Genomic DNA, 23,971 nt, shown 5'->3' with positions numbered 1-23,971 from the left:
AGTTCAAGGCTGAGGTGGGGTACATATTGTTTGAGGCTGCCCTGAACTACATACCAGGACTCTGTCTCCAAAAAAAAAAAAAAAAAAAAGAGCTTTGGTTTTAAAAAATGTAAAAGATCTCCCAAAAATTTTTTATGTTGATTACATGTTCAAAAGATAATATTTTGCATATATTTGGGTAGACAACAAATGTTTGGTTAAATTATGGCTACCCGAAGATTTTAAATTACATATGTGGCTCGCATATTTCTGCTGGGGATACCAGTCTAGAATGCCATTCCCCTAGACTTTGTCTTAAATCTTCTACTCATCCTTCAGAGCTTGGCTCAGATATCACCCCCTCCCGAGAAAGCACCACTGAGATAAAGTTTTAGGTTTGTATTTCACTGTATTCACATTCTTACTAATGTGCATGCACCAGAGTTTGCCTGCCTCTACTCCATCCATCTGCATTCATACACTTATTTGTCTGATTTCTTGATGCAGGGCTGTCTCTCCCACCGACCTCTAAGGTCCATGAGAGCAAGGCTGGGTCTACCCAGAAACCAACCAGCCCCTGACACGTGGACTGCTGCCAGTGGACAGGAGGATACCACAGAAGGTGTTCCATTTACTGCCCTGCCTTTCAGCAGGACCATCCTTAACCACTGCAGAGCACCTCTTCTTCCCCTACACAGACCTTCACAGTGTGTGGCCTCTGCCCCTCCAGATGGAAAGTGCACCTTTGAGCTGGCCCAAGGGCCTTTGGTCCCCTTAGGAGGAATCAGAACAGTGCTTCTTGATCTCAGATGCACATGCCAACCACAAGGAACCCTGTTAAAATGCAGACCCTGGTTCACCCTTCAGGGATGGGACCTGAGACTCTCATTCTTATGAAGTGCCTGGTGACAATGTGGTGTTGATCCACAGACCACATTCTGAGTAACGAGAATGAAGAGGACCTGGTTACCGCCCTCAGAGTCTTCCTGAAGTTTTCCTCCTGCTCTGGACTCTGTTGCAGAAGCTGTTCAGGGTCTCTCGAAATTTATCCCTGCCCCCACCCCACTCCCATCCTCACACCCTGAAAAGGAACAAGGTGCCTAACTATTGTTGTCATTGGTTTTTTTCTTTTTAATTTGAAATAAACCTTTAAGCAGTTTTTTGAGTCAGGTCAGCCCTGATATGTATCACGGATGCTCTGGGATACTCTCCAACGATAAAGTCACACAGCTGGTATGTTAAACGTGGTCGGATGAATTCTTCTCCCACAGCAGTTCTCAGGCTTTGGCTGGACCACCACACTTGGCAGGTGCAATCCCGGTAGCTTCTCCAGAAAGTTCCGTGCTGCAAAGTTTGGCTTTGAATACTGGAAAATGGTCTGACACAACCATTGTGAGCATTGTACGCCAAGTGTGAACTGTTGGGCCACTGGATGGAAGTGTCTTCTGGTGGCCTCAGTTGTGTGCGTATGTGCACATGTGTGTGTCTGTCTGGTTGCACATTTGGACATGGCTGTGTGTGCATGCATGGATGGAGTGTATGTGTACACACTGCCCCCGACACTCCAGTTCTGGGAAGCTTTCTTCACGCAGAGCAGCGTGGGGCTCTTTTGCATGGGGGTGGAGGCGGGGTCCTGTGCTTAGCTGGGCCCAGCAGACGTGAGTGGCCCCACTGTCCCTGGCTGTGGCTGCTCTGGCAGCTGCTGCTGTCCTCTGTGTCTCCGAGAGCTTGGGCTGGTCTCCTTGTTCTTCCTGCTGGGGTTCCTGTAGGCGTTCTCCCGTCGGCCCTGGCCTCCCTTCCTCCTCTTCTGTCCTGCAACAACCCAGACAGTGGGAAGAATCAGCAAGAATGTACAGAGACCCTGGGCAGGACAAGGACCCTGGGAGGAGAGCAGCGAGGAAGCTTGGCAGGGAGGCAGTGAGGAGACCTGGAGACTCCAGTCATCTCAGGGCCTCCTCTGACCAGCAGCCACTAGAAGCCTGGACAGCATGAGTACTGAGAGACAGTCTCTAGAGTCTCTTCTTCTCCTACCCCTCAGTGGACACCAAACACCCTCCCCTTCCTCGTGTCCTTCTCATCCTTTGGGTCTCTATGGGCCTACAGCACCTCCCAGATGTCCCGTGCAGCTCAGAACAGCAGGACAGTCCAATCCCCTCCTCTCACCTGTGGCCTCTGGGGCCAGGCAAGGAGCAGCAGTGACCTCACTGCCAACTGCAGGCTGTGTGATCTTGTTTGAATCACTGCACGTTGATGGGGCTTAGCCCACCCCCACCTGGCCCCCCAGCATCCTGCTAGCATGAACATCCCCCAGAAATGGGGACACTGCAGGGATGGAGATCACAGAAGCTCCCAGGTCCTGCCACACAGTTCTGGGCACTGCTCTCTGCCAGGACAAGCCTCCAGCTTGGACAGCATGAGGCCTTGAGTTGAGGACTCTCCATCTGGCTTTACTGGGAGTACTGGGCAGGTTGCAGAGGTGACTGGACCCCAGGGAGGCAGAGGCTACAGCTTACCATCAGGGCATGGCATCCTCCGCACTGTGCACCTTCGGGTCTCCTTGGTCTCAGAGCAGGTGGTGTGGTCCCCCCCAGGAGCATGGAGCACTCTGCGTGTCCGCTCCTCAGAGCCCTTCCGGAAGCCACAGAGCTTCTTCTTCTTGGAGCAGGGCCCCCACGGGGACCATTCACTCATTTCACATTGTGCTGGCAGGAGGAGAGGGAACAGGAGAGAGGGAAGAGGAGGGGGCTCCCCTTCCCCATCCAGAACACCTCAGGGGAGCCTCACCCACCTGCCCTCAGCCTGGGGCTCAGGCCAAGCATCTTTAGTCTGGAGGGTAGCGAGGGCCACACAGCGACCTCAGAAGATGAGGTGGGGTAAGCTTTCTGGCCACTACGTCCCAGCCTATGAGATCTCTGGCCAGATCCCCATCCTGCCCCTCAGCCTGGGGTCCCAGACTTTGCCTGCAGCACCCACTGCAGCTTACCAGGACTGCTGCACTCCATGGTGCCATTTGTGGGGGTGGAGCCCTCAGGACAGGTTGGGTAGCAGCGACCCTTGTGCAAATACTGGCCCTCCTGACACTTGGTGCAGAAGTTGTGGCTGAAGCAGGCCTCACAGTGCTCAATCTTGCATTCTGTGGACAGGACCAAATTGGGGGCCTCTGGCCCAGCCTGGAACGGACACCCTCTCCTGCCCAGTCCCGACACCCACATGCCCACCCACATGGAGGCCAGGACTTTGCCTTACATCTTCGATTACAGCTGAGGGGTCCTGAGAGGAGAGGAAAAGCAGGGGCAAAGGCAGCACAGGAGAGAGGAAGCTGAAGCGGCGGCCCCCAAGGGCTGACTGGAACTCTTGCCACCATCAGCCAACACGAACCTGAACTCAGTATCAAGCCCTGGAACCCAAGATGAGGCCCGAGAGAGCTGGTTCCCGTGGAGGAGGGGCCCCTCTGGGCTTGGTGGAGTGGGGCAGGAATGTTTTATGGCATCCCATGTCATGCTTGCCCCCAGCCAGAGTGGAACCGAGGAACAGGGCAACACCTACAGAGTGGCTGGGCAGAACCCCTTCCCTCGCTGCTGGGCATCCACAGCACCCCAGCTCTGGTTCTCCTCCCATCTGAGGCAGAAGGAATCTGTTCAGAGGAGCAGGGAGCAATCCCAGGGCAAATTCCTCTTCTTGTGCAAGGCCAAGTTCCAGAACCCACCTTGGTCGTACTTTTGGGTCCCTCCCTGCTTCCCTCTTGCCAGTTCCCTCCTCTGGGGGGAGGATGGGTTATGTAGGGCTTGGCTGGGGCCAGCCAGGTCTTTCACAATCTCTCGCTTCCCGGATTGTAGGTAGGGCTGGCTTCATCCCAGTTCCTGGCACCTGAAGCCCAGGCTGCCAGTTTCGCAGCAGCTGGCACAGCCAGGAATTCCCTGCCTCCCAACACCCTGAAGACCAAGAGGACAAACTTCCATCCTGCCAAGCTCCCTGCTCCACCTTCCTCTGTGCCTCCTAACCTGTATGGCTATCTCGGCCTCAGCTCCCTCTTCCATCCTTCCTTTCTTCCCCAGTGCTCTGATTCCTGAGTTTGGTTGCTAGTAAAGTAAGAACTCCAATACCAACAGCAGGTACAGTTGCATTGAGTGTCAGATACCAAGAGCTTTGTAGGTAACATCTCACAACAACCCCAGGGGGTGAAAACTGGGACTCGCTTTCTAAAGATGAGGTGCTAAGAGGCTGAGATAAGCTCAGGCTCATACAATGAATAAGCAGCAGAGTTGAGATTGGAAAACAGGTGGCTAAGCCGGAGCCCATCGCCTCACCTTCCAGCCCCTAAGTTATCAGCCGTGAAAGGCATTGTCCCTTTCGCTCTGTCTCCCTCCAAAGGTTGTGGTGAGGCTCAATCGACACGAGATTTGGAAATGTGTTCTAAACCACAAGGTTAGGAAGAGATTGGAGGGGACATTGGCATTGTTCACTACGGTGTGTTCACTGTGTGTCCCCCAGTGTGTCACAGATGAGGTTACAGACATGGCATGGAGATAGGACAGGCTGTGCCTTGGAGCATGTGGCACTGTAGCTGGTGTGGCACAGTGGAGCCAGAAGACCAGAGGGCAGAAGAGGGTGGAGGAGCAGGCTGGCCAGACTTGGATTTCCCTATAGCCAGTGTGGAGCCAACAGTGGTTTTCCAGCAGAAGTGGGTTGGGATAGGCTGTATTCTCAGAAGCATCTTTCTGGCTGCAGTGCAGAGGGCAGATTGGAGGCAATGCCATGAAAGCTGGAGGACAGACGGGTAAGCATTGCAATGGTCCGGGGGAGAGGTGCTGCTAAGAAGCACTGCACGAAGATGGAAAGGAGATGGATGTTGATTGGCTGGCTGGGAGCAGCACATGTGAGAGTTTGGATGTCAGGTCTATGGCTTGGGGCACGAGTTGGGACACTGAGAATGACCTGTGGGAACAGAGATGGGGGCGGGTGTAGAGGAAGGACATGGGTTCTGGTTTGGACACAGAGTTGGAAGTGTGGGTGGATATCTGGGGAGACGTCAAGCTGGCAGTGCGAGACATGAATCAAGAGCCTCATCTCCTCTCATCGGTGTCCCTTCTGTGTCCCTCACGGGCCACCAATAGTTCAAAGCACCCTCTCCCAGGGTGCAGTCACCAGTGCCCCTCTTCAGCTTGCCCACACTCACTGATGCACTTGTTCATGTCGGGGTTGCGGGCGTCAAAGTATCCAGGCGGACAGGACTGCAAGCAGACGCCCACCTGGCGGATGTCGTTCCGCTCCAGCAGGATGAACAGCTTGGGTGAACACTTGAGGCAGCCGTTGACCTCGGAGCAGAGCTCACAGCCCTTGGCACAGGCTTGGCTCCCCTCAGCACTGACTGCAAAGGTGAGAAATCGGCTGTAGAAGAGACCTCGTCTTTCCGAACTCCCACGGGGATAGAAGGAGGGTAGATGGGAGTTTCATTCTACGCAAGGATTGTGCTTCTCAGAAGCACAGCTCTCGGCCAGGCCACTTTCTGCACATCCCCAGCATTCTTTCTTCAGGAAACTGAGGTAGATGCCTGGGGCAAGGGCTCCCATCCTTCCCAGGTACCTCCCCAGCTCCAGCACAAGGGCCTCTTCTAGGCTGGCTCCTCCACCCCCACCCTTCTTAGAATTTACTTGACTCTCCCCAGAGAAAGGAAAATTCAGCCTCAGGTATGGAAGGAGGGTTTATTATTGTTATATATTTTTTTATGTCTGACAAAGTTTTTTTTTTTGAAACAGGGTCTCACTATGCAATCCAGCTTAGCCTTAAACTCACTATGTAGTCCAGGCTGGCCTTGAACTCACAGTAATCCTCCTGCCTCAGCTTCCTGAGTACTGGGATTATAGGAGTATGCCACCATGCCTGGTTGATGTCTGATAAAGTTTTAAAGACAAGAGAGAGAATGGATTAAACTACCTGAGACAAGAACTACCTACTCAGAGACAGGAAAACAACCAAAATAAATTATGCCTGGAATAGTGGTCTCAACCAGGGATGATTTTGTTCCCCAAGGGACATTTGGCAAAGTGTAGAGGCCTCTTTTTTTTTTTTCACACTGGAAATTGAACTCAGGGCTTTCATACTGAGGTACATCCCCAACCCTTTTTACTTTTTTTTTTTTTTTTGGTACCGGGGATTGAACTCGGGTCCTTGCTTGTGTAGCAGGTGGCAAAACCACTGAGCTAAATCCCCGGTCCCGTTTTACGTTTTTATTCTGTGACAGGGTCTCACTAAGTTGCTAAGTTGCCCAAGCTGGGCTAGAACATGCCATCTTCCTGCCCCAGTCTCCCAGAATTCTAGGATTACATCTGCCACCTAGAAACATTTTTGATCATCACCAGGAAGGTGAACTCCTAGTGGCATCAAGGGGGAAGTGACCAGGGTTGCTGCTAAACATTGTCTCAGGCACAGGGCAGTTCCCGCAACAAAGAATCATTTGGTCCAAAATGTTACTGGTTTTGTGGTTGATGAAACCTGGCTTAGAACTGTCCTCAGAAGGCAGTGTGGTCTCCATCACAGCACTGAAGCTCAGAGCTTTGATCTTGTTCCCTCGTTCACCTGCTCAGCCAACACTTACTGAGCCCCTGGCATGTACCAGGCTCGGTGTGAGCCCCAGGATAGTGACGCAATGCTAACAGCCAGAGAGCCAAGTAATAGTGGAATCAAAAAGGAGAGACACAAGTGCTGTGTTAGAAATGAGAGATACAGGTGCTGGGCAAAACAGGTCTACAAGGGTGAAAAAAATTACACATAGGAGAACTGCAGATAATTTGAGGTAGAGGTAAAAATGGGTGGGGGAAGATGGTGAAAAATAAAGTATCCTATTTTTAGATCATGCTAAGGAACTTGAACTTGAACTTTAATCTGCCAGTAGCATTTCTCCAAGAGTGTTCCTGGGAAGAAGATTCCCCCAACTGTTAATAGGAGGATGTGGAGAAAAGCCTAGTGTAGGGCTGGGGATTTAGCTCAGTGGGTTCACCGCCTGCTGCTCAAGGGCAAGGACCTGAGTTTGATCCCCCGTACTAAAAAAAAAAAAAAAAAGAAAAGAAAGAAAAGAAAAGCCTAGTGTATCAGGTAAAACCAGAACCAGCGTATCAAACAAATCTAAACAGGTTTCTGTATTGTGGGGCTTTTTGCAATCTTTATTACACTCTTGTGTAGTGTTACTATCTAAGAGGGGAGAAAGTAAGCTGCATTTCCCAAACATTTTGGGAATACTTGTTTTGCAGTTTAATTCTTGGAACTTTTTTGGAGCCACTTGCCCAACAGGGAGCCATTGGAAAATTAAGCAGAGGTAAGATCTGATCCAATTTACATATTAGAAAGAACTCTCTGGCAGCTAGGGTGGAGACCAAAGAACAAAGGATTATTTGGGAAGAAGCTGACTAGGTCACTAAGATGAGAAAGGTGAAGAAATTGTAAACAAAATTCTGTTTCGTGGTGACATAGAGAAAAAGACTGATTTGAAAAATGTTCAGGGCTGTCCCGACTCTTCATGGTAGCCTGCCCTGTGTCTTCTAGACCAGAGCATACTTTTATTTTTGTTTTTCTCTTTTCCTCTCTTGTTTGGTCCAAGTTTGCCTTGTAGACCCAGTTTCTCCCTCACTCCTCACTTTTCAAATAAACCTTATCACTGTTAAAAAAAAAAAAAAAGAGAGAGAAAAGGAAAGATGTTCAGGGAATGGTTATGGCTAACAGCCAGAGAAGACTGAGGAGGACGCTGGGGTGATTCCCAGGTATCTGGCCTAGGGTGTAAATGAACTGTAGGGCCAGACATTAAAAAATGCCCACAGGAAGAGAATCCAATTGAGAAGGAAGACCGAGAAGTTGGGAATCACTTAGGATGACCCAGGCAAGGAGATGCCATAGATACAAGCTGGAGACAGAGAGCTGGGAAAATCAGGGTCCGAGGCCATGAGATGGCTCAGGAGAGTGTGCCCAGTGCTCAGGCTGCACATCCAGCCAGTCCTGGAGCCAATTCCCAGTCTGTGAGGCCAGGGAAAATGCTGGATCATGTGCCCCCCTTTCCACCCCAGAAACAGGGAGCCAAGGATGTATTCCCTGGAGGGCTGCTGGCAGTGGTATATGCTCCAGGCATGATTTCTAATTTCAGGCAGGAAAAGAGAAGAGGAGAATCACAAACACACTCGTGGTCATAACAACACAGTAATAATCATACAAAGGGTAGCTTAGTACTAAATGCTGAGCACCAATTCCATTCTCAGGACTTGACAAATATTAACTCCTTTAATCCTTCTACTGGCCCCCGGGGTATGTACAGTTACTTTTAATAATCCTCATTTTTACAGAAGAGGTTAAATTATTTCACCAAAAATAAATAAATAAAATAAAAATAAATCACTCGACCAAGTTTTCTTAGCTAGTATGTTCCACACGGAGAGGAACAAAGTACATAAAAGGCAGATGTAGGAAAACATAGGGGCTGTGCAAATTGAAAGGATGACTAGATTATTTTTATTAAATATGAAATTTCAAATAAATAAATAAATAAATAAATATGAGATTTCTTTTTTTTTTTTTTTGGTACTGGGGATCAAACGTGGGTCCTTGCGCCTGCAAGGCAGGTGGTGAAACCACTGAGCTAAATCCCCAGCCCTGAAATTTCTTTGTAGAATTAGGTTACTATTTGGTTAATACATTTAAAGCTGAGCCGGGGATTTAGCTCAGTGGTTTCACTGCCTGCCTTGCAAGCACAAGGTCCCGAGTTCAAACCCCAGTACCAAAAAAAAAAAAGGCTGAGTATTCCTCTTGTTGGGTTAGTCATTGCATGAGGAAAAAAACCTCCAAACGCTATATTGTAGTTATAAAGGAGCCTTTGGGATTATTTTTTCACTTTGGGCCTTTTATTCGGCCATATTAAAAATTAATAAGTCCACTTGAAAATATGAAATCCTCTATTACTCATTGTTTTTACTTAATTCATTGTTAAAATGAACAATCCCTCTGGGTTTCTTTTTTTTTTTTTGGTACCAGGGATTGAATTTGGGACCTCACACTTGTGAGGCAGGCACTGGAACCACTAAGCTAAATCCCCGGGCCCCCCTTCTGAGTTTCTGCCTTAGTTTCTTCAGTAACCAGGGTGACCCATGGATGACCCCCAGGTGTCCCATTGGCAGTCTTCTATGGCTTTGTCACCTTATTTATTCCTTACTTATCACCTTTGTGAAGAACAGCTTTGTAGAAGGCCTTCTCAGAATCCTATCAGCCACCACCCGTTCAAACAGCAGCATTTTCCTTGACATGGCAGGGAGAATGTGGCACATTCAAGGTCCAAGATTAGTTCAGTACAGTAGGAGTGTAGCTGAGTACTTAGATGAGAAGCTGGATGGGGAAGAAGGGGCCAGACCAGGAAGGGTTTTGAACTACAGAAAGGTGTTCAGATATTATCTGAAAGACAATGAGGATCATTGGAGAGGCTCAGACAGGAGACATGGCCAGGCATTTCAGAAAAGCCACTCTGTAGAGTGGAGAATGGGTCGCAGGAACAGCAAAAGTGGAGGCAGGAAGATGCCCAGGCTAGAACTCCAGGGGAGAAGAGCTGGGGCTGAACCACGAGGAGGGAAAGGAGTAGATATCCGGGTTGTAGAATCCGCAAGGCTGCAAGATGGGCTGGACATGGGGGGAGGGACAAGGAGAAGCACAAATCAAGTTGCCTTGTAGGTGTTGGACTTGTATCACAGAATGGGTGTGAGCCTTTTGCTGAGAAGGTGACCTCAGGAGCAGGAGCAGATCAGGGAGGGGGTGGGGACAATGAGAGCTTAGGCTTTAGAGAGGGTGACAGTGGGACACCCAGGGGAGGTCTATCAGGCAGTTGAGACATACATAGGCTTGGAACTCAAGAGAAACCTTTGGGCTGGAGATTGAGATGTGGAGTACTTAACAGGAAAATAATCCTCAAAAGCATGTGTGTTGTGGAGTGGCAAGGAGACTGAGAAGAGGGACTAGACCTTTTCGAGAAGGACAGAAAAAGACAGGGCAATGAAGAGGCTGAGAAGGAGTTGGCAGACAGGGAGAGTATGCTAAAAAACCTATTGCAGGGCTGGGGATTTAGCTCAGTGGTTTTGCCACCTGCCTCATAAGTGCAAGGACCCGAGTTCAATCCCCGGTACCAAAAAATTAAAAAATAAAAAGCCTATTGCAGCCGAGGGTGGTGGCACACACCCATAATCCCAGCACTCCAGAGGCTGAGGAAGGAGGATTGCTGCCAGTATGAGGCCAGTCTGGAATACATAGTGAGATCCTGTCTTAAACAAAGCAAAACAAAACCAAAAAACCTTGTTGCATTTATTGCATCCTGGAGGCCAAAAGAAGAATATGTTCAAGGGAAGAGGGAAGTGTCAACATGTAGGATGCTGCTGAGACTTCAGAGCAACAGACAGGTTGCTGGTGACACTGGTGGGGGTGGGGAGTGGAAGGCGGTAGGAGGAGGAGTAAAATGAAGGTCAGAAGCAGGGGAAATGGCCCCATCTCTTTCAAGAAGTGGGCTGTGAAGGAGAGGAGAGAAATTGGAAGTTAAAGCTCTCAGAGTGGAAGGCAGCCTTGGGAAGAAGCTGTGAGAAGAGAGGGTGACAAGAGGGCCAATGTGAACCCTGGACAACACCTGCATTCCGGAGAAGCAGAGGAAGAGGGGCTCAGAGAGAACCTGGGAAAAACCTTGGGAGAGGCGGGAGGAGATGCAGGGAGTGGTGACAGAAGCCAAGTTGGAAAAGGAGAGATCTTTGGGGAGGAGGCCAAGCCCAGTGAGCCCTGAAGCAAATCTCTGAGGCTCGACCGTAGCGGTCACTGCTAGGTGACACCGAGAAGGGCAGGGTCTGTGTGTGTGTGAGGGGGGTGAGAGCAGAAGGGAAGGAGGGAGGAACAAAGTGAGGAGAAAGACAGAACCTCGGAGACTGTGGACAGCCAGAGAGGAGAGAGCAGAGGGGGTGAGAGGTGATTCCAGGCCTGAGAGACAGAGCGGAATGATTCTGTGAAGCCCGAAGGAGACAGAGGGTCAAGATACAAAGGTCAGGGGGTGGGCTTGGCTCAGCCAGGGGGAGGGGTGGAGGCTGGAGCCAGAAACAGGGGACCAAGGGATTTGAGCCCCATGGGGTCTGGCAGCTCACGGAGTGGGGCTCAGTGACAGGCAAGGTTCAGTTCAATGAGGGCAGGGACACTGGTAAGCGGGGTGGAAGCCAAAAGTGTTCTCAGCCTGGGGAGGCAAATGGGTGGACAGGGAGGGGATGGAGCCAGACAGGAGGGGGCCCTATGGGGTGAGTGGGGTTCAACGACAGGAATATGGCCTTGAATAAAGAGAAGGAGAAGGGCCGGGGATTTAGCTCAGTGGTTCCAGAGCCTGCCTCACAAGTGCAAGGACCTGAGTTCGATCCCCAGTACCAAAAAAAAAAAGAGCGAGAGAGGGAGGGTCCAAGGAAGATGGTATCTGGAGGATGTTATGGTTATCTAAATTGTCCCCTCAAAAGGCTTATTGTGTTGCAAGCACAAGGACCTGAGTTTGATCCCCTGTACCAAAAAAAAAAAAGGCTTATTGTGTTAGCTAATGGGCTTTTGAAAAGATACTGGATTATAAGGGCTTTAACTTCATCAGTGGATTAATCATATATATATATATATTTCCCCCCCACACCCAGGCATCAGACCCAGGGGAGCTCTACCATTGAGCTACTCATTCCTTTTCAAAAAGAAAATTTTTTTTTTGGTACCAGGGATCGAACTCAGGAATTTGGGCTTGCAAGACAGGCAGTAGCACTACTGAGCTAAATACCTGCCCCTTTTAAAAAATTTTTTATTTTGAGGTAATGTCTTGCTATTTTGAGATAGTGTCTTGCCCAGGTGATCCTCCTGCCTCAGCCTCCCAAAGTGTTGTGTTTATAGCCATGAACCACTGTGCCCAGCAAGATCATAATTTGATGGCATTATTGGAAAGTAATGTAAATTTAGGAGGTGGGGGCTAGGTGAAGGAAGTGGGTCGTGGGAGTGTGATCTTGGAGACGATATTTGGTCCGCAGTCTTTTCCTCTCTGGTTCTCACTCCTTCTCTGCTTCCTGGCTGCCATGAGGTGAGCAGCTTTCCTCCACCACATCCTTCCGCCATGATGTGTCTGCCTCACCACAGGCCTAACAGCAATGAAGCCCGCCAACCACGGATTGAACCCTCTGAAACCATGAGCCAAAATAAATCTATCTTCCTCTAAGTTATTTTTCACAAGTATTTTGTCATAGAGTGAAAAGCTGACTAACACAGGGGATGTAATAGGATCCCAAGGAAAACAGGCTCATGCCCCAGACATCACTGTAACCCTAGCAGAAGCCCCAGGGAAATATAGCAAAGAAGGCCCACCCAGGGCTAGGGAAGCAGGGCTGGTCACATACAGTGGTAATGGATGCACAGAGGGAGAGAGGGGTTCAGGGCACTTCTGTGCCAGCAGGTAGAAGTAGGTCAGCCACAGGAGGAGCAGCCTGTGCAAAGGCTTGAGGCACTGAACATCCTGGAGTCTTCATGGAACAGAAAATAGGGCCTTATGGTGTTGGTGAGGAAAAGGACCATGGAGGGAGGGTCAGACTAGCAGTTTAGCAAGATCCCTTCTGCTGCTTTTTTAGGATGGAGTTGTGCACTGCAGGGCCTTGCAGGGAGGTGGCCTTGCAGGGCCAGAGGAGTCACATGAGGGGGAGGGGCTCAGAGAGGGGAAAGGGCCTCCTGTCCAACCTCTTCACACATACACTCTTTCGCACAGCTCGGCCCTCCCTGCTCACCCACTCACTTACTGTGCTCCAGCTGCTCCTTGCCCCTCTTCCTGAGGGAATGAGGCAGGGCTGTGCCTTCCTGGTGTCCCTCCTGCCTCCAGCCTCCAACAATCTTTTAAGCTGCAAAACCCTTTCAAGTTGCTGTGGCCATGATGAGGACTTGCCCAGCTGCAAGGCTCAATCAGCCCCTCCCTGAAGAATGGAATCTGGCTCACAGTTCCTCCTCCCAATGGTCTTCATTTCTTCTAGTTCCCAGCTGACTCATCTCCAGGGATCTCTTAAACCAGAAATCTGCTGGTGTCACAGCCCTGCCTCAAATCCATCCATGGCTGCCCATCACCTGCAGAATTAAGATTCAGCTCCTTGCCAGGCTTAAAAAGCATTCAAGAGCCAATCCCACCCACCTCATCTCTCAGCTTAACTTCTAAGCAGTATCCATTTTTGTTTCTCTGGACACATTACACTATTCCATACCTCTGTGCCTTTACTCATGTTGGTCCTTCTGCCTGGAACACCCTGCCTCTGCTTGAGCCTGACTACCTCCTTTAAGCCTCAGAACTAAAGTCACCTCCTCCAGGCAGACTTTCCTGATCTCACCCCTTGCCCTGAAACTCTGGATGGTCTCAAATTCCCATGTCCATGGTACTGAAATCTATTATGGGAGACATCATTGTATATTGTTAGTATCTGTTAATACGTCTTCTTCTCCCACTAGAAAGAGCTTTGGAGGGCAGAACCTGTCTTATTTCTGCCTGGGAGCCCAGAGGAGGGTAAGAAGCCCCCAAAGGGGAGGACCCCTGTTGTAGGACTGAGGGTGTGGTGGGCACAACAGAGGCTCAAGGATGGGATAGCACATGCACAGATCTCTGTACTCACTGAAGTCTGGGGTGGGACTGTCCATGACCCAGGGCATGATGGCCCTGGTTGTGGGGTGGAATCTAGCCTTGGAGGAACTAAACTCACTACCAGAGACCTGAGTTAAGTTGGTGGGAGGGAAGACAGGGGCCAGATGGAGGAAGGGTAAGCAAAGCCCCTTCTCAGGAGATGTGTCTATTCCTGGGGCTTCCTGGCAGCCAGGACCATCTGCTGCATATTCAGCAAGCCCTGCGCATGCCCCTCTTAAGAAGACCCAGTATTTTTTTTTTTTTTTTTTTGGTACCGGGGATCAAACTCAGGTCCTTGGGCTTGCACAGCAGGTGGCGAAACCACTGAGCTAAATCCCTGGCCCAGACCCAGTATTCTTTAACTCAACTTAGACCCTCACTTTTTCTCACCAGGGCCCAGCCTGCCTGTCTGTGCCCTAGCTATTCCCTGACCCTTGACTGCAGCTGGACTGTGTGCCCTCAGATTGAAATCTCTGCGAGTGGCTCCTCATCATCCACAACGGAAGTCAGGACAGGCCCAGGCTCCTCATCCTGGTAAGTACCAAGGCTGTCAGCATCTGACCTCTGTCCAGGTCTGCAGATCCTGTCCCCAGGCCTCCTGGCTTAGCCCCAGCAGGCCTGACTCATTCCATCCTGATGGGTGCTGACTTCCAGCTTTTGTGGCAGAATGCTTCTTGCCAATGCAAAAGATCCCCACTGTGAAAGCCAGATAGGAGCAGAGCTGGTCCAGGTAAACCCTGGGGCTCCCTGGAACTCCACTTATGGGTCATTCCCCAGCTATCCCTGTCCCCAGCTCCTTTGGGCTCTCCCAGCCCCTGAGTTTGTTCTTGTGGCAGCAGTCATGACACTGGACTGAGTGATCTCTCCCACCACCAGAGAGACCCTCAAGATTTGCCTCTGCAATCCAGGACCTGGCCCTGCTGGCTCTCAGTGGACGTTTGCTGAGTGACCCAAGCAATGGGGAGGAGAGGGACTGCAAGGGTGGTCAGTGCAGGAGAGGTGCCAGCTCCGGGTCGGGGAGGGGCAGTCAGAGGGGCAAAGGGGTGATCCTGGCGTCTGGAGGAGTTGGGTCTCAAGGAAGGAACTGGGGACTGTGTGAGGGGGCAGGACTGAAAGAAGGGGCTCAGTAAGGGAACACTCAGTGCTAGGAATAGGGAGAGAATAAGGCTCAGGATGAGGGTTTGGAAGCAGTGAAGAAGCTCAGTATGGGAAGATGAGTTCAGGGTGGGGTCCCCTGTGAGTGGATGAAAAGGGGCAGCAGCCTTGCTAGGGGCTTCATAGTTCATACCCAGAGTGAAGTTTTTTGCTCAGCTTTCTCTCTTTCCCTTGGGGAGTCCATGGCTCAGACATTTCTGAGTCCAAAACAGGCGTAAAGTTGAGGGTCAGAGTCATGGCTTCTGGGCCCTCCAGACATGCAGTTGATGGATGTCACACAGCAAGCCCGGCTCTGACCCCCCAATCTGCCCAGTGCCCCTCCACACCATGAGAGGACATAGCAGTCGCGCACCGTGTCTCAGACTCCTCCCTTCCCTGCTTTCCCTAAAACCTTAGGGTGAAACTGTCCACACAGTGGCTATTTAACCACAGCTTGCCTCCTGAAATCTGCACATAGCTTGATGCTTTACACAGGTTGTTAAAAATGCATATCTAGGGCTGGAGGTTTAGCTCAGTGGCGCCGTGCCTGCCTGGCAAGCTCAAGGTCCTGAGTTCCATCCCCAGTACCGGAAAAAAAAATGCATATCTAGCACTGGGGATGTAGCTTAGGGGCAAAGAGTGCTTGCTTCATATGTGTGATGGTTTGATCCCCAGCACTTCAGACAAACAAACAAATGTAGATCTATTATCTCATGTGAGTCTTACTGTAGTCCTGTAAAATTACATTTCAGCTTGATGACTGTGGTTTTATGATTAGCAAGTAACAAAGATTGCCTGCCAGCAGACACAGTCTTGCCTCCCTGAGCCTCGGTCCGTTCTGGACTCTCACTGTGCCCAAGTCTGTCTCCACCTCTCCCCCTGTCCTTGATTGTCACCATCAAGGGTGGTTACTCCTACCACTTGGTAATGACAACAGTTTATGTGCTGCTGAGGCTACCTGGATGTAGCAGTGTCAGGAGTGAGCAATCAAGATTGCTCCATTAGATTGGCTACTGCTGAAAGTAGGCCCTTACAGATACCAGTTTAGAACTTTTTTTTTTTTCAGTTCAACAGACTTTAACCCAGGTCTTATGGTCCCTGGTTTAGGTGGATGTGTGGCCCTACACATGTAAATCACCTGTGCACGTCATGCGAGTGTGGCTGGTTTCTCTCTCATTCACTCTCTTGCTCTCATTTCAGAAATAGAGGAGATTGCTTATAAACCACTAAACAACATCTGACCAAAATACTGGCCACACAGAGGTGAAGGGAGGAAAATCAAGGCCTTGCTGCTGATTAAACCTAACCACCTCTAATTGTTAAGCCTGAGATTTTCAGGTTCACCAATTCTCCAAACTCCTCTCCCTGGGCTGAGTTTTGGCCATGGCCATGCAATGCCTTTCAACCTTCCCAGGGGGCATCAGTCTAAAGGGAAAGTAAAGCAGGAGGGAGCTCAGTGAGACTTCTTGGGGGACTTGCCACTTGTGGATGTGACAGCTCCCATTATGGGAATGTCTCAAAAGGGGAATGTTGAAAGGACTTTTTGGGAGTCCAGAGGGCACTCTCCAACCCTAATAGGGGTCACTGTCACACAGTGGCTACTCCCATGACAAATAGGCCCCATCATCGGTGATATTAAGCAAAAGGTAAAGAATGCCTACTGTGTGTATGGGGGAGGGGGTGTAACAGGTTAATCTTGGACTACATCAAGCTCTGTTGTTTGTTTGTTTTCCAGTACCAGGGATTGAACTCAGGACCTTTTGTTTCCCAGGCAGGTGTGGCACCACTGAACTACATCCCTGGTCCCTATTAAGCTCTGTTTTTAAGAAAATGGGGTTCACAGGCATTAGGAGACCTGGGTTACAACTCTGACTGTGTGTCCTTAGGATCATTTCTTCTTCATGTCTACAATGATGGAATCTGCTTTTCTTTTGAAGCTGAGATCTCTTTGTCCCAACAGTACCTCCTGTGGAAGCTCACTACCGAAAGCAGGGAAAACAAAGCTACCCAGGTTTGCAGGTGGTAGGACCAGACCCCAGCCTTCCTGCCTCCCCATCACAAAAGTCACAAGATAGCAGAGTCTTGTACCCTCCCTGCTCCACTGTTCCTGCCCATGATCTGGGCAGGGGAAGTCCTGTTGCCCACCACCCACAGGTGCAGAGCTCCAGGCCCAGAGGGACCACACTTTAGCCAGCAAAGGAACCCTGAACCCTGGAGCCAGCAAGGAGGGAACCAGCCATGCGAGGGTAGGGACCCCTGCCCAAAGCATTTCCATGGATGCCACACAAAGCTGATGATGTGTCAAAGGGCATAATCCACAAACTGGGATTAATCCAGAAAGCAGTCCACAAGGGGGAAAACAGACAAAATGAGTAACCTACAGAGAAGATAATCTCGACAAATCGGTCCACCAACTGAATACTCCACAGTCAGAATAGTCTGCTGTAAAACCTACAGAGGCTGTATTAGACAAAGCAGAAATCTGCAGTGGTCATCATGGAATAACACTACCCAAGGCCTCCCGGGTGGCCCTCTCCCACTGCCAAGGCCAGCGGTGGTCCAGGCCACTCCAGTACTCACTCCGCCTCTGCCTCTTCCCCTTGACCCCTCGGCTGCTGGCGGTGAGGTGTGTCCAGCTCAGAACCAGGGCCACCACACACAGCCCAAGCCGCATAGTCACTCTCCAGCTCCAGGCCCCTGGCGGGAGGGGTGGTTTCTTGGGGGGCAGTGGATGGCGCAGGGCTCTTGCTAACGCCTGTGGGGCTGGGTCAGCAGCAGGAGATTCAAGCCCGAGCCGCAGCCCAAATCCACCCAAATCTCAACTGTGGACAGAGAGAGCGTGGGGAGCACAGGGCTCCATCAGCCCAGACCGAGGGCCTCAAAGGCAGAGTTCCTCAAAGCCTTCTCCGAGTGTCACATGGGAAGTCTTGGTCGCTGCAACGGGCTACCCCAAAAACCAACCTGAGGGAAGAGAGAGAAGGGTTAATTCTGTGGTAACCTGGGGCCCCCAACCTATGCTTCTGATCTTCCCCTAGGTTTCTCTACTCAGGAGACTGTTCGAGGCCAGAATATCCAGACACTACAAGTAACCCACCTGGTATCCCTGCAGAAGAAATCAGTTCCTGTTCCTCACTCACAGAATTCCTTACCCTGATACTAGAGCCAGCTACTCAAATAGGTGGAATATGGTGAACACTCAAACCAGACTTGTGGATCACTGGTGATTTATCAATAATGGGAGCCAGCTGGCCCCACCCCTGACTGATAGTGGCCAGCTCTCACTGGAAGTCCTTCTTTAAGTCTACCCTACAAACCTCATGCTGCAGTAATATCCTGTCATTTGAAGAGGAGCCCTTCTTGGCTACTTGACCTGCCAGCCTTCTTTTCCTAGTGCTGAGTCACCTATGTGTTCTTCACCTGTCCTGGAGCTAAAGCAGTGGCCCCCACCAAGCTGGTAGACTCTGCATGGCCTTCTAGGTTTGGCAGGAGAAAAGGAAGTAAGGTCCCTGCCCCCCTCCAGGCACAGAAACTCTGACACAGCAGGCCTGGCAGGGCTGGCCTTTGTGAGGGGATAAAAGAGGCAGCAGCGCCCGCCCTGGCCAGAGACACAGAGAATGGCAATAATCCCTACCCCGGAGAGAGCCAGGGCTCTGGATCCAGTGGCTGGGGTGATGGGGGCAGGGGCTGCCCCCCCGCCCCCGGTGAGCTATGTCTGGGAAGCTGGATGCTGGGCCTCAGACCACTACCTGGAGCCAGGACAGGAGCTCTGCTCCAAACTTGGTGTCACACCCTTGCCCTCTGGTGCTCTCAGTCCACCCACCCCCAGGACAGAGGCCTGCCTGGGCTTGTCCCAGGGCACTTGAAAACTGGGAGCATCTGGCCTATCCCACAGGACTCATTGTGGGTCTCGGGAAGCATTGCTTGCCTGTCTGCCAGTTAGTGGCCTTTGAACAGGTCATTCAGCCTCTCTGAACCTCAGTCTCTTCATCTAGCCAATGGGCATAAACGTGACTATTTCTCAGGCCTGCTGGGTGTGCTGGCTGAGCTTTGGCTTCCTAATGAGAAGTCTGAGGTGCTAGCCAGAGGTGCTCCTCCACTCCCGCCCTACTGCTCTCCCCTCTCAGCTCCCTAGTGCCCAGTTCACCCCCTCACCTCCCCAAGAGGCCCCGGTGGAGTCCACCTGCACAGGAGATAAATCATTATCCCCCTAGGGAGTTCTGTGCCTCCCTCCTGGCCTCTCCCACTGGCTTTGAAGGCCGGACACACTCAAGTGGTTAAGCTGCCTCTGAGAAGTGTTTACACGAGGCTGATGGGTCCCACCTGGTGCTATGGCTGGAGCCAGCAGAGATGCCCCCAGCCACCCCCAAATGCCCTGTCAGCTGCCAACCCCTGCATGCCCCTCCAGTACTCCTTGCATGACCTGCCAAAGCCTTCCCATCCTCCTAGCCTCCGCTATACTCTTCCGTCATCCCCAGATTATGGATGTTCTGCTCAGTTTACCAGACTGGGGGCTTCAGCCACAAGCACATTGTCTGGAGGCTGAGTGTATAGCGTGGTGGTCACAGGGACATCTTCAGAATCAGACTGCCTGACTTCAAATGCTGGCTGTGCTACTTGCCAGCTGTGTTACCCCGGGCTAATTGCTTAGCTATTCTGAGCCTGCTTTCTTACCTGCAAGAGAGTTGATTCTTTATACCTTAAAAGAGGTATTATGGGAAACTGTTCAGACTGGTGCTCATATACAGTATAATGAGGTCTCAGTAATATACCTGTGGTATTGTTTTTTATGACCAAGACTTTCTGTCTACATTCCTATGCCCACTTAAAAAGCAATATCCTATTTCCCATATTGTGTGGATACCAACTTAATATTGAGCACTGGCATGCAATTTCCATATTTGCATTTATCTTTGTGGTCGATTACCTTGGCATGAAAGTGATCACTCAAAGTGACAGGATTTACCTCTAACCACAGCATTGGCTCCCCCAATTGGCAGAATGAGGTGGTGGACCCCTGGGAGATCCATTCCATCAGTCTTTACAAACACTGCATCAGATAAATTTGCATTAAACCTGGGCCTGTGAGACTTTGGTGTCACTAGGTAACGGGTTTCTCTAGGGTCCTTGGGGCAGAGAAGGTCTCTGTACTTTGTGCCTGCCAGCATGATCCCTGGGACACGAGGAGTTAGTACTCAAAAAACGCAAGCTCCCACGTCCCCAGGTTCCAGCTTTCAGCCTGGACCCTGTCCCGGTCACCCAGTCCCTGTCCCTGTCCCTGCCTGGCCCACTTCCGCTTGAATGACCAGGGAGCCACAATTGCAGCTGGCACATGGAGAGGAGGATCCAGATGCAAATTTTGCCAGAGCAAGTAACATTGGCTTCCCTCACTTCTGGGATAACAGTTTCGAGCACTTTTTTGGGGGAAAAAAAGAAACAACCTTGCAAAGGAACATCCATGCCAGGGTTACAAGTGACAAATATGAGCCAACTGGAGCTGGAACAGGCAGGTGGCAGGACAAATGCTCCATCTAAAGCGAGCACATCTACTTACTCCAGCTGACTACTGACAGGCAGAAACAATGGCTCAACATTGCCGTGGATCACAGGTCCAAGGTGCCTCTACCACCTGTCCTGTGCTAGACCCTCCTTTACTGCACCGCAGCTGGAGGAAAGAACAGAAGTGTGGCCCTGAGAGAATTAAGGTTCTCAGTGGTGATAGGCCAGGCGGGTGGGCAAGGCAGCGAGCTGAGTGTGGATCACCACCGGGCTTGAAGAAGGGATCTTCACAGCTGGAGAAGGAGATGGAGTCAGAGGCAGAGCCGGCAAGAGATCAAAAAGCGAGGCAACGTGGGAGGGAAGGTCACGCACTGGGGAGGGGGCCACAGCTAGGGGCGGAGCTGAGGGGTGGACTCAGTCCTAACAGAGGGCTGGAGTATCTGTAACCTTCTTGCCTTCAACACTATCAGGATAAACTGGTACTCCACCCTGGGCCGGATACAGACCCCAGAATGTAAACCATCCAGATAATTTCTCATTAGCGCTCCCCCAGGACCGGCCACCGGCTGGAGAGGTGTGGCCGGGGAACAGGCTGCCTGTGGGGCCAAAAGAATCGGGGGGCTGGGGGCGGGACCAAGTAGGTGCCTGCCTGACCCGTCAGGATTAGCTCTCCGCCCGAGCCGGCTAGGTGCTGCGGCTGGTCCTACGCCCCCTAAGCCTGGGGCAGCTCCCTCACACCCTTCCCTCACCGCCCCAGCGCTCACATTCCTCTTCCCTCCCCACGTCCCGGAGACGCCAGGACAGGTGCCCAAGGTAGAGGGCTCTGAAGTGCCCCCAGGTCCCCCACCAAGGTCCCAGAGAGCTCCCCAAGGCCAGTTTCTCAGAAACAGCGGCCGCACCCGGACTTCGTCCGTGCTCTTCTCGGGACGCCGCGTAACACATGCCCCAGCGCTCCGGACCCAGCAGCACCATTCGCTCCTCCGAGACGATCCGCCGGCCCGGGACCCGCGCCGCCCCGCTGGGCACGCTGCGGGCCACGTCCGATCCGGACCCGGGCTGCGGGACTGGGACAGGGGGTCTCCAGAGACCCTGGGCCGGGGCGGGGGTCCAAGGCAGAGAGCCCAGAGACGAACAGCATGTGCAATGAAGGGATGTCTAAGAGGGCCGGCCACCTGGGGATGAAGGGGGACCGAGGCAGCAAAGGCAGGGCTGTTCGGCCGGCTGGATCCGTGCCTGGGCGCAGGACTCGAGGAGGGGGTCTAGGAGGTGCTTCCTAAGCTCGAGGAGAGGACCGCAGTCCGATTCCCCGCGTCTCTCTGTCTCCCCCCACCCCAGCTCCGCCAGACCCCGACGGGGGCGCCCGCGGCACCCGGGTCCCAGGGCAGGGAGCACCGGGGCGCAGGACCCGGGTGCCGAGCGGGGACTCACCTCGCTCCGCCAGCCGCGCGGGTCAGGCCCGGGAGGGCGAGGGCGAGGCCGGCGACGGGACCGTCCTGGGCGCCGCGCTCCGCCCGCCCGTTCCCAAGTTGCTCAATCTGCGGGCGGCTCTCGCTCTCGCCCTCCGGGGCAGCGCCCCACCCGGCGCATCGGTCCTCGGGGGCGGCTCTCGGTGGTCCCACTCCGGCTCGCCGCTCCGGGTTCGTGTCTCCGTCGCGCCTCCGCTCGGCCGCCCGGAGCGCCCAGCCCGGAGAGGGGCCAGTCCTCGCTCGCACGCGGGAGGGAATCCCCCCCCCTTCGTGGTCCCACCCCCAGCCGGCCCCCCTTCCTGGGATCCACAAGAAAAAACGGACTGGAGCGCCAGGCCCGGGAGTCCGCAGCCCCCTCCTGCACGCCCTTGCCCGGAGCTGGTGCACTGCGCCTTGAGCGCCAGGCTGGCAGCGGGACAAGTCCCCTGGACCCTTGGCGCAGACCCTCGGGGGATTCCAAGCACCCAGAGAGTCGGCAGCAACTCAGTGCATCTTGGGGTCGGAACAGGACCCAGGACCTTAGCCAAATGTGCTTCCCCCATTGGGAACCCAGAAAGTCACAAGCAGTAGACTCAATAGAGCTTTATGGTCCTGACTACACTCTCCTCCTCTTCTGGGTCAAATTTTCAGGGCATCTTCCCAGTTCAGAAGAAATACCAAAGTTATAAGACCCTGGACACTCAGGGGAGGACACATAAGCTTGAAGGAGATAGCAAATACAATCTATGCTCAAATCCCTGCTACATCACTTACCAGCTGTGTGGCCCTGCCTGAGTTACTTAACCTCTCTGGGCCTCCGGCTTCACATCTGTTTTAAGGGTGCAGTGAAATGAAGGGTGCAAATGCCTGGTTAGTGGTAGGAACTCCATAAATGTTTGTGGGGTGAGTATTGAAGGGCTGCAGACACCTGCAATGACCCAGATGATGTTGAAGTCAAGCTTGGAAAGGAAGGAGGGAGACTTGCTCGGCGGGATGGCAAGCATCTGTGCTCCTGCCTCACTTCAGAGTGGGTGAAGGAAGATGACCTACAACTGTAGTTAGTGGCGGTTAAACTGGAGCAGAAGAGGCGATGGATTGTGCGTAGGGTGGAGGTGGGGGGTGAGTAATCAAGACAGGCTGTGGAATCTCCTTGGAGGGGAGAGGAGGGCCTGACTGCTGAGCCAGGGGCACAGGGTCCTTTACAATGACTGGGGAATGGATGGAATGGCCTCCAGAGTGTCTAATGGCCAGGGAACACGACAGTTGATAGCCAGAGAAAGTGGAGCCCTTGGATCCCAAATGCAAGCCTTGCCAAGTTTGCAGGAGGCAAATAGCCATTTCCGAGTTGGTCCAGGGGCCTCCAACCCCTCTAGGGTCCAATCCCTCTCCACTCTGCCCTGAGCCTTCCCTGTGTCTAACCATCCCTTGGCTCTGCTTTGTGCCTAATCAAACAGCCCAAATGCTGAAAACTCGGTGTTTATTTTATTTTATTTTTTTTACACACTTGCATAACTCCCTGACAAGCCACGCCAGGCGTTGGGCTTTTGTTTGGTTTTATTTTGTTGCATTTAGGGAAAAAACAGAGAGAGAGAGAGAAGAGAAGAAATAACACAAACCACGCAGCCCTAGAAGTGTCTTGGGCCAGGCAGTGGGCTCGGGTTTCCTGCCTGAGGAAAAGTCTGTGGGAGATGAGGGGCCTCGCTACTAGGCTAAGGAATGAGTGAGAAAGGGAAGAAAGCCACCTGGGTCCAAGCCGATAGGGAATTAGAACCATGTGACTGTAATGAATGGGTGAATAATAAATAAAGAGCATTGCTTGTGCATCTAATATATGCCAAACATTGTGCTTTGCAAATCTATTCTGTTACCTAATTCTGCAACCATTTTAGTATTTTTCTTCCTATTTTCTTCCCCTAGCCATTTTTCTTCAACATGGAATGCCAAGCCTCCAAGACATCAAGTGAAGTCAGAGACGTACAACCTATAAAGTGGCTAGGCCAGTTCAAGGTATGTCAAGCGATGTATAGTTTCTCCAATACAGCTGTGTTGTCCTGAGTTTGTACATACTGTTAATTCTGCCTAGAAATGCCTTCTTCCCTGACTGCTCTCTTACCATCCTTCAAAACACCTACGTGGGGGTCGGGGATTTAGCTCAGTGGTTTCGCCACCTGCTACGCAAGCACAAGGACCCGAGTTCAATCCCAGGTACCACAAAAACAAAAAACAAACAAAAAAAACACCTACATGAAGTTTT

The 23,971-nt window shown here is 51.8% G+C and overlaps 1 protein-coding gene across 1 annotated transcript; it reads right to left on the bottom strand.

The window, feature by feature from the left end:
* Positions 1-1,086: 1,086 nt before the first annotated feature.
* On the bottom strand, positions 1,087-21,973 carry Rspo1 (R-spondin 1). The gene is made up of 6 exons (XM_021263360.2): positions 21,701-21,973; positions 17,357-17,737; positions 5,156-5,347; positions 2,963-3,112; positions 2,493-2,681; positions 1,087-1,791 (listed from the first exon to the last, which is right to left on the bottom strand). The coding sequence occupies exons 2-6, from the start codon at positions 17,448-17,450 to the stop codon at positions 1,619-1,621; spliced, it is 798 nt and encodes a 265-aa protein (XP_021119019.1). The 5' UTR covers positions 17,451-17,737; positions 21,701-21,973; the 3' UTR covers positions 1,087-1,618.
* Between the last annotated feature and the right edge of the window lie 1,998 nt (positions 21,974-23,971).

The sequence above is a fragment of the Heterocephalus glaber genome, unplaced genomic scaffold (genome assembly GCF_053883595.1).
Source record: "Heterocephalus glaber isolate CG9 unplaced genomic scaffold, H.glaber_assembly_v1.0 deba00001452, whole genome shotgun sequence".
Classification (NCBI taxonomy): domain Eukaryota; kingdom Metazoa; phylum Chordata; class Mammalia; order Rodentia; family Bathyergidae; genus Heterocephalus; species Heterocephalus glaber.
Note: the sequence above shows the minus strand (reverse complement) of the source record. Positions and strands in the feature narration are given on the sequence as shown.

Coding starts and splice junctions, on each gene's coding strand:
- Rspo1 (XM_021263360.2), bottom strand. CDS start 17,450: ATGCGGCTTGGGCTGTGTGTGGTGGCCCTGGTTCTGAGCTGGACACAC. Junction 5,348..17,356: donor GGGGAAGAGGCAGAGGCGGA/GTGAGTACTGGA, acceptor TCACCTTTGCAG/TCAGTGCTGAGGGGAGCCAA. Junction 3,113..5,155: donor CGACATGAACAAGTGCATCA/GTGAGTGTGGGC, acceptor TCCTGTCCACAG/AATGCAAGATTGAGCACTGT.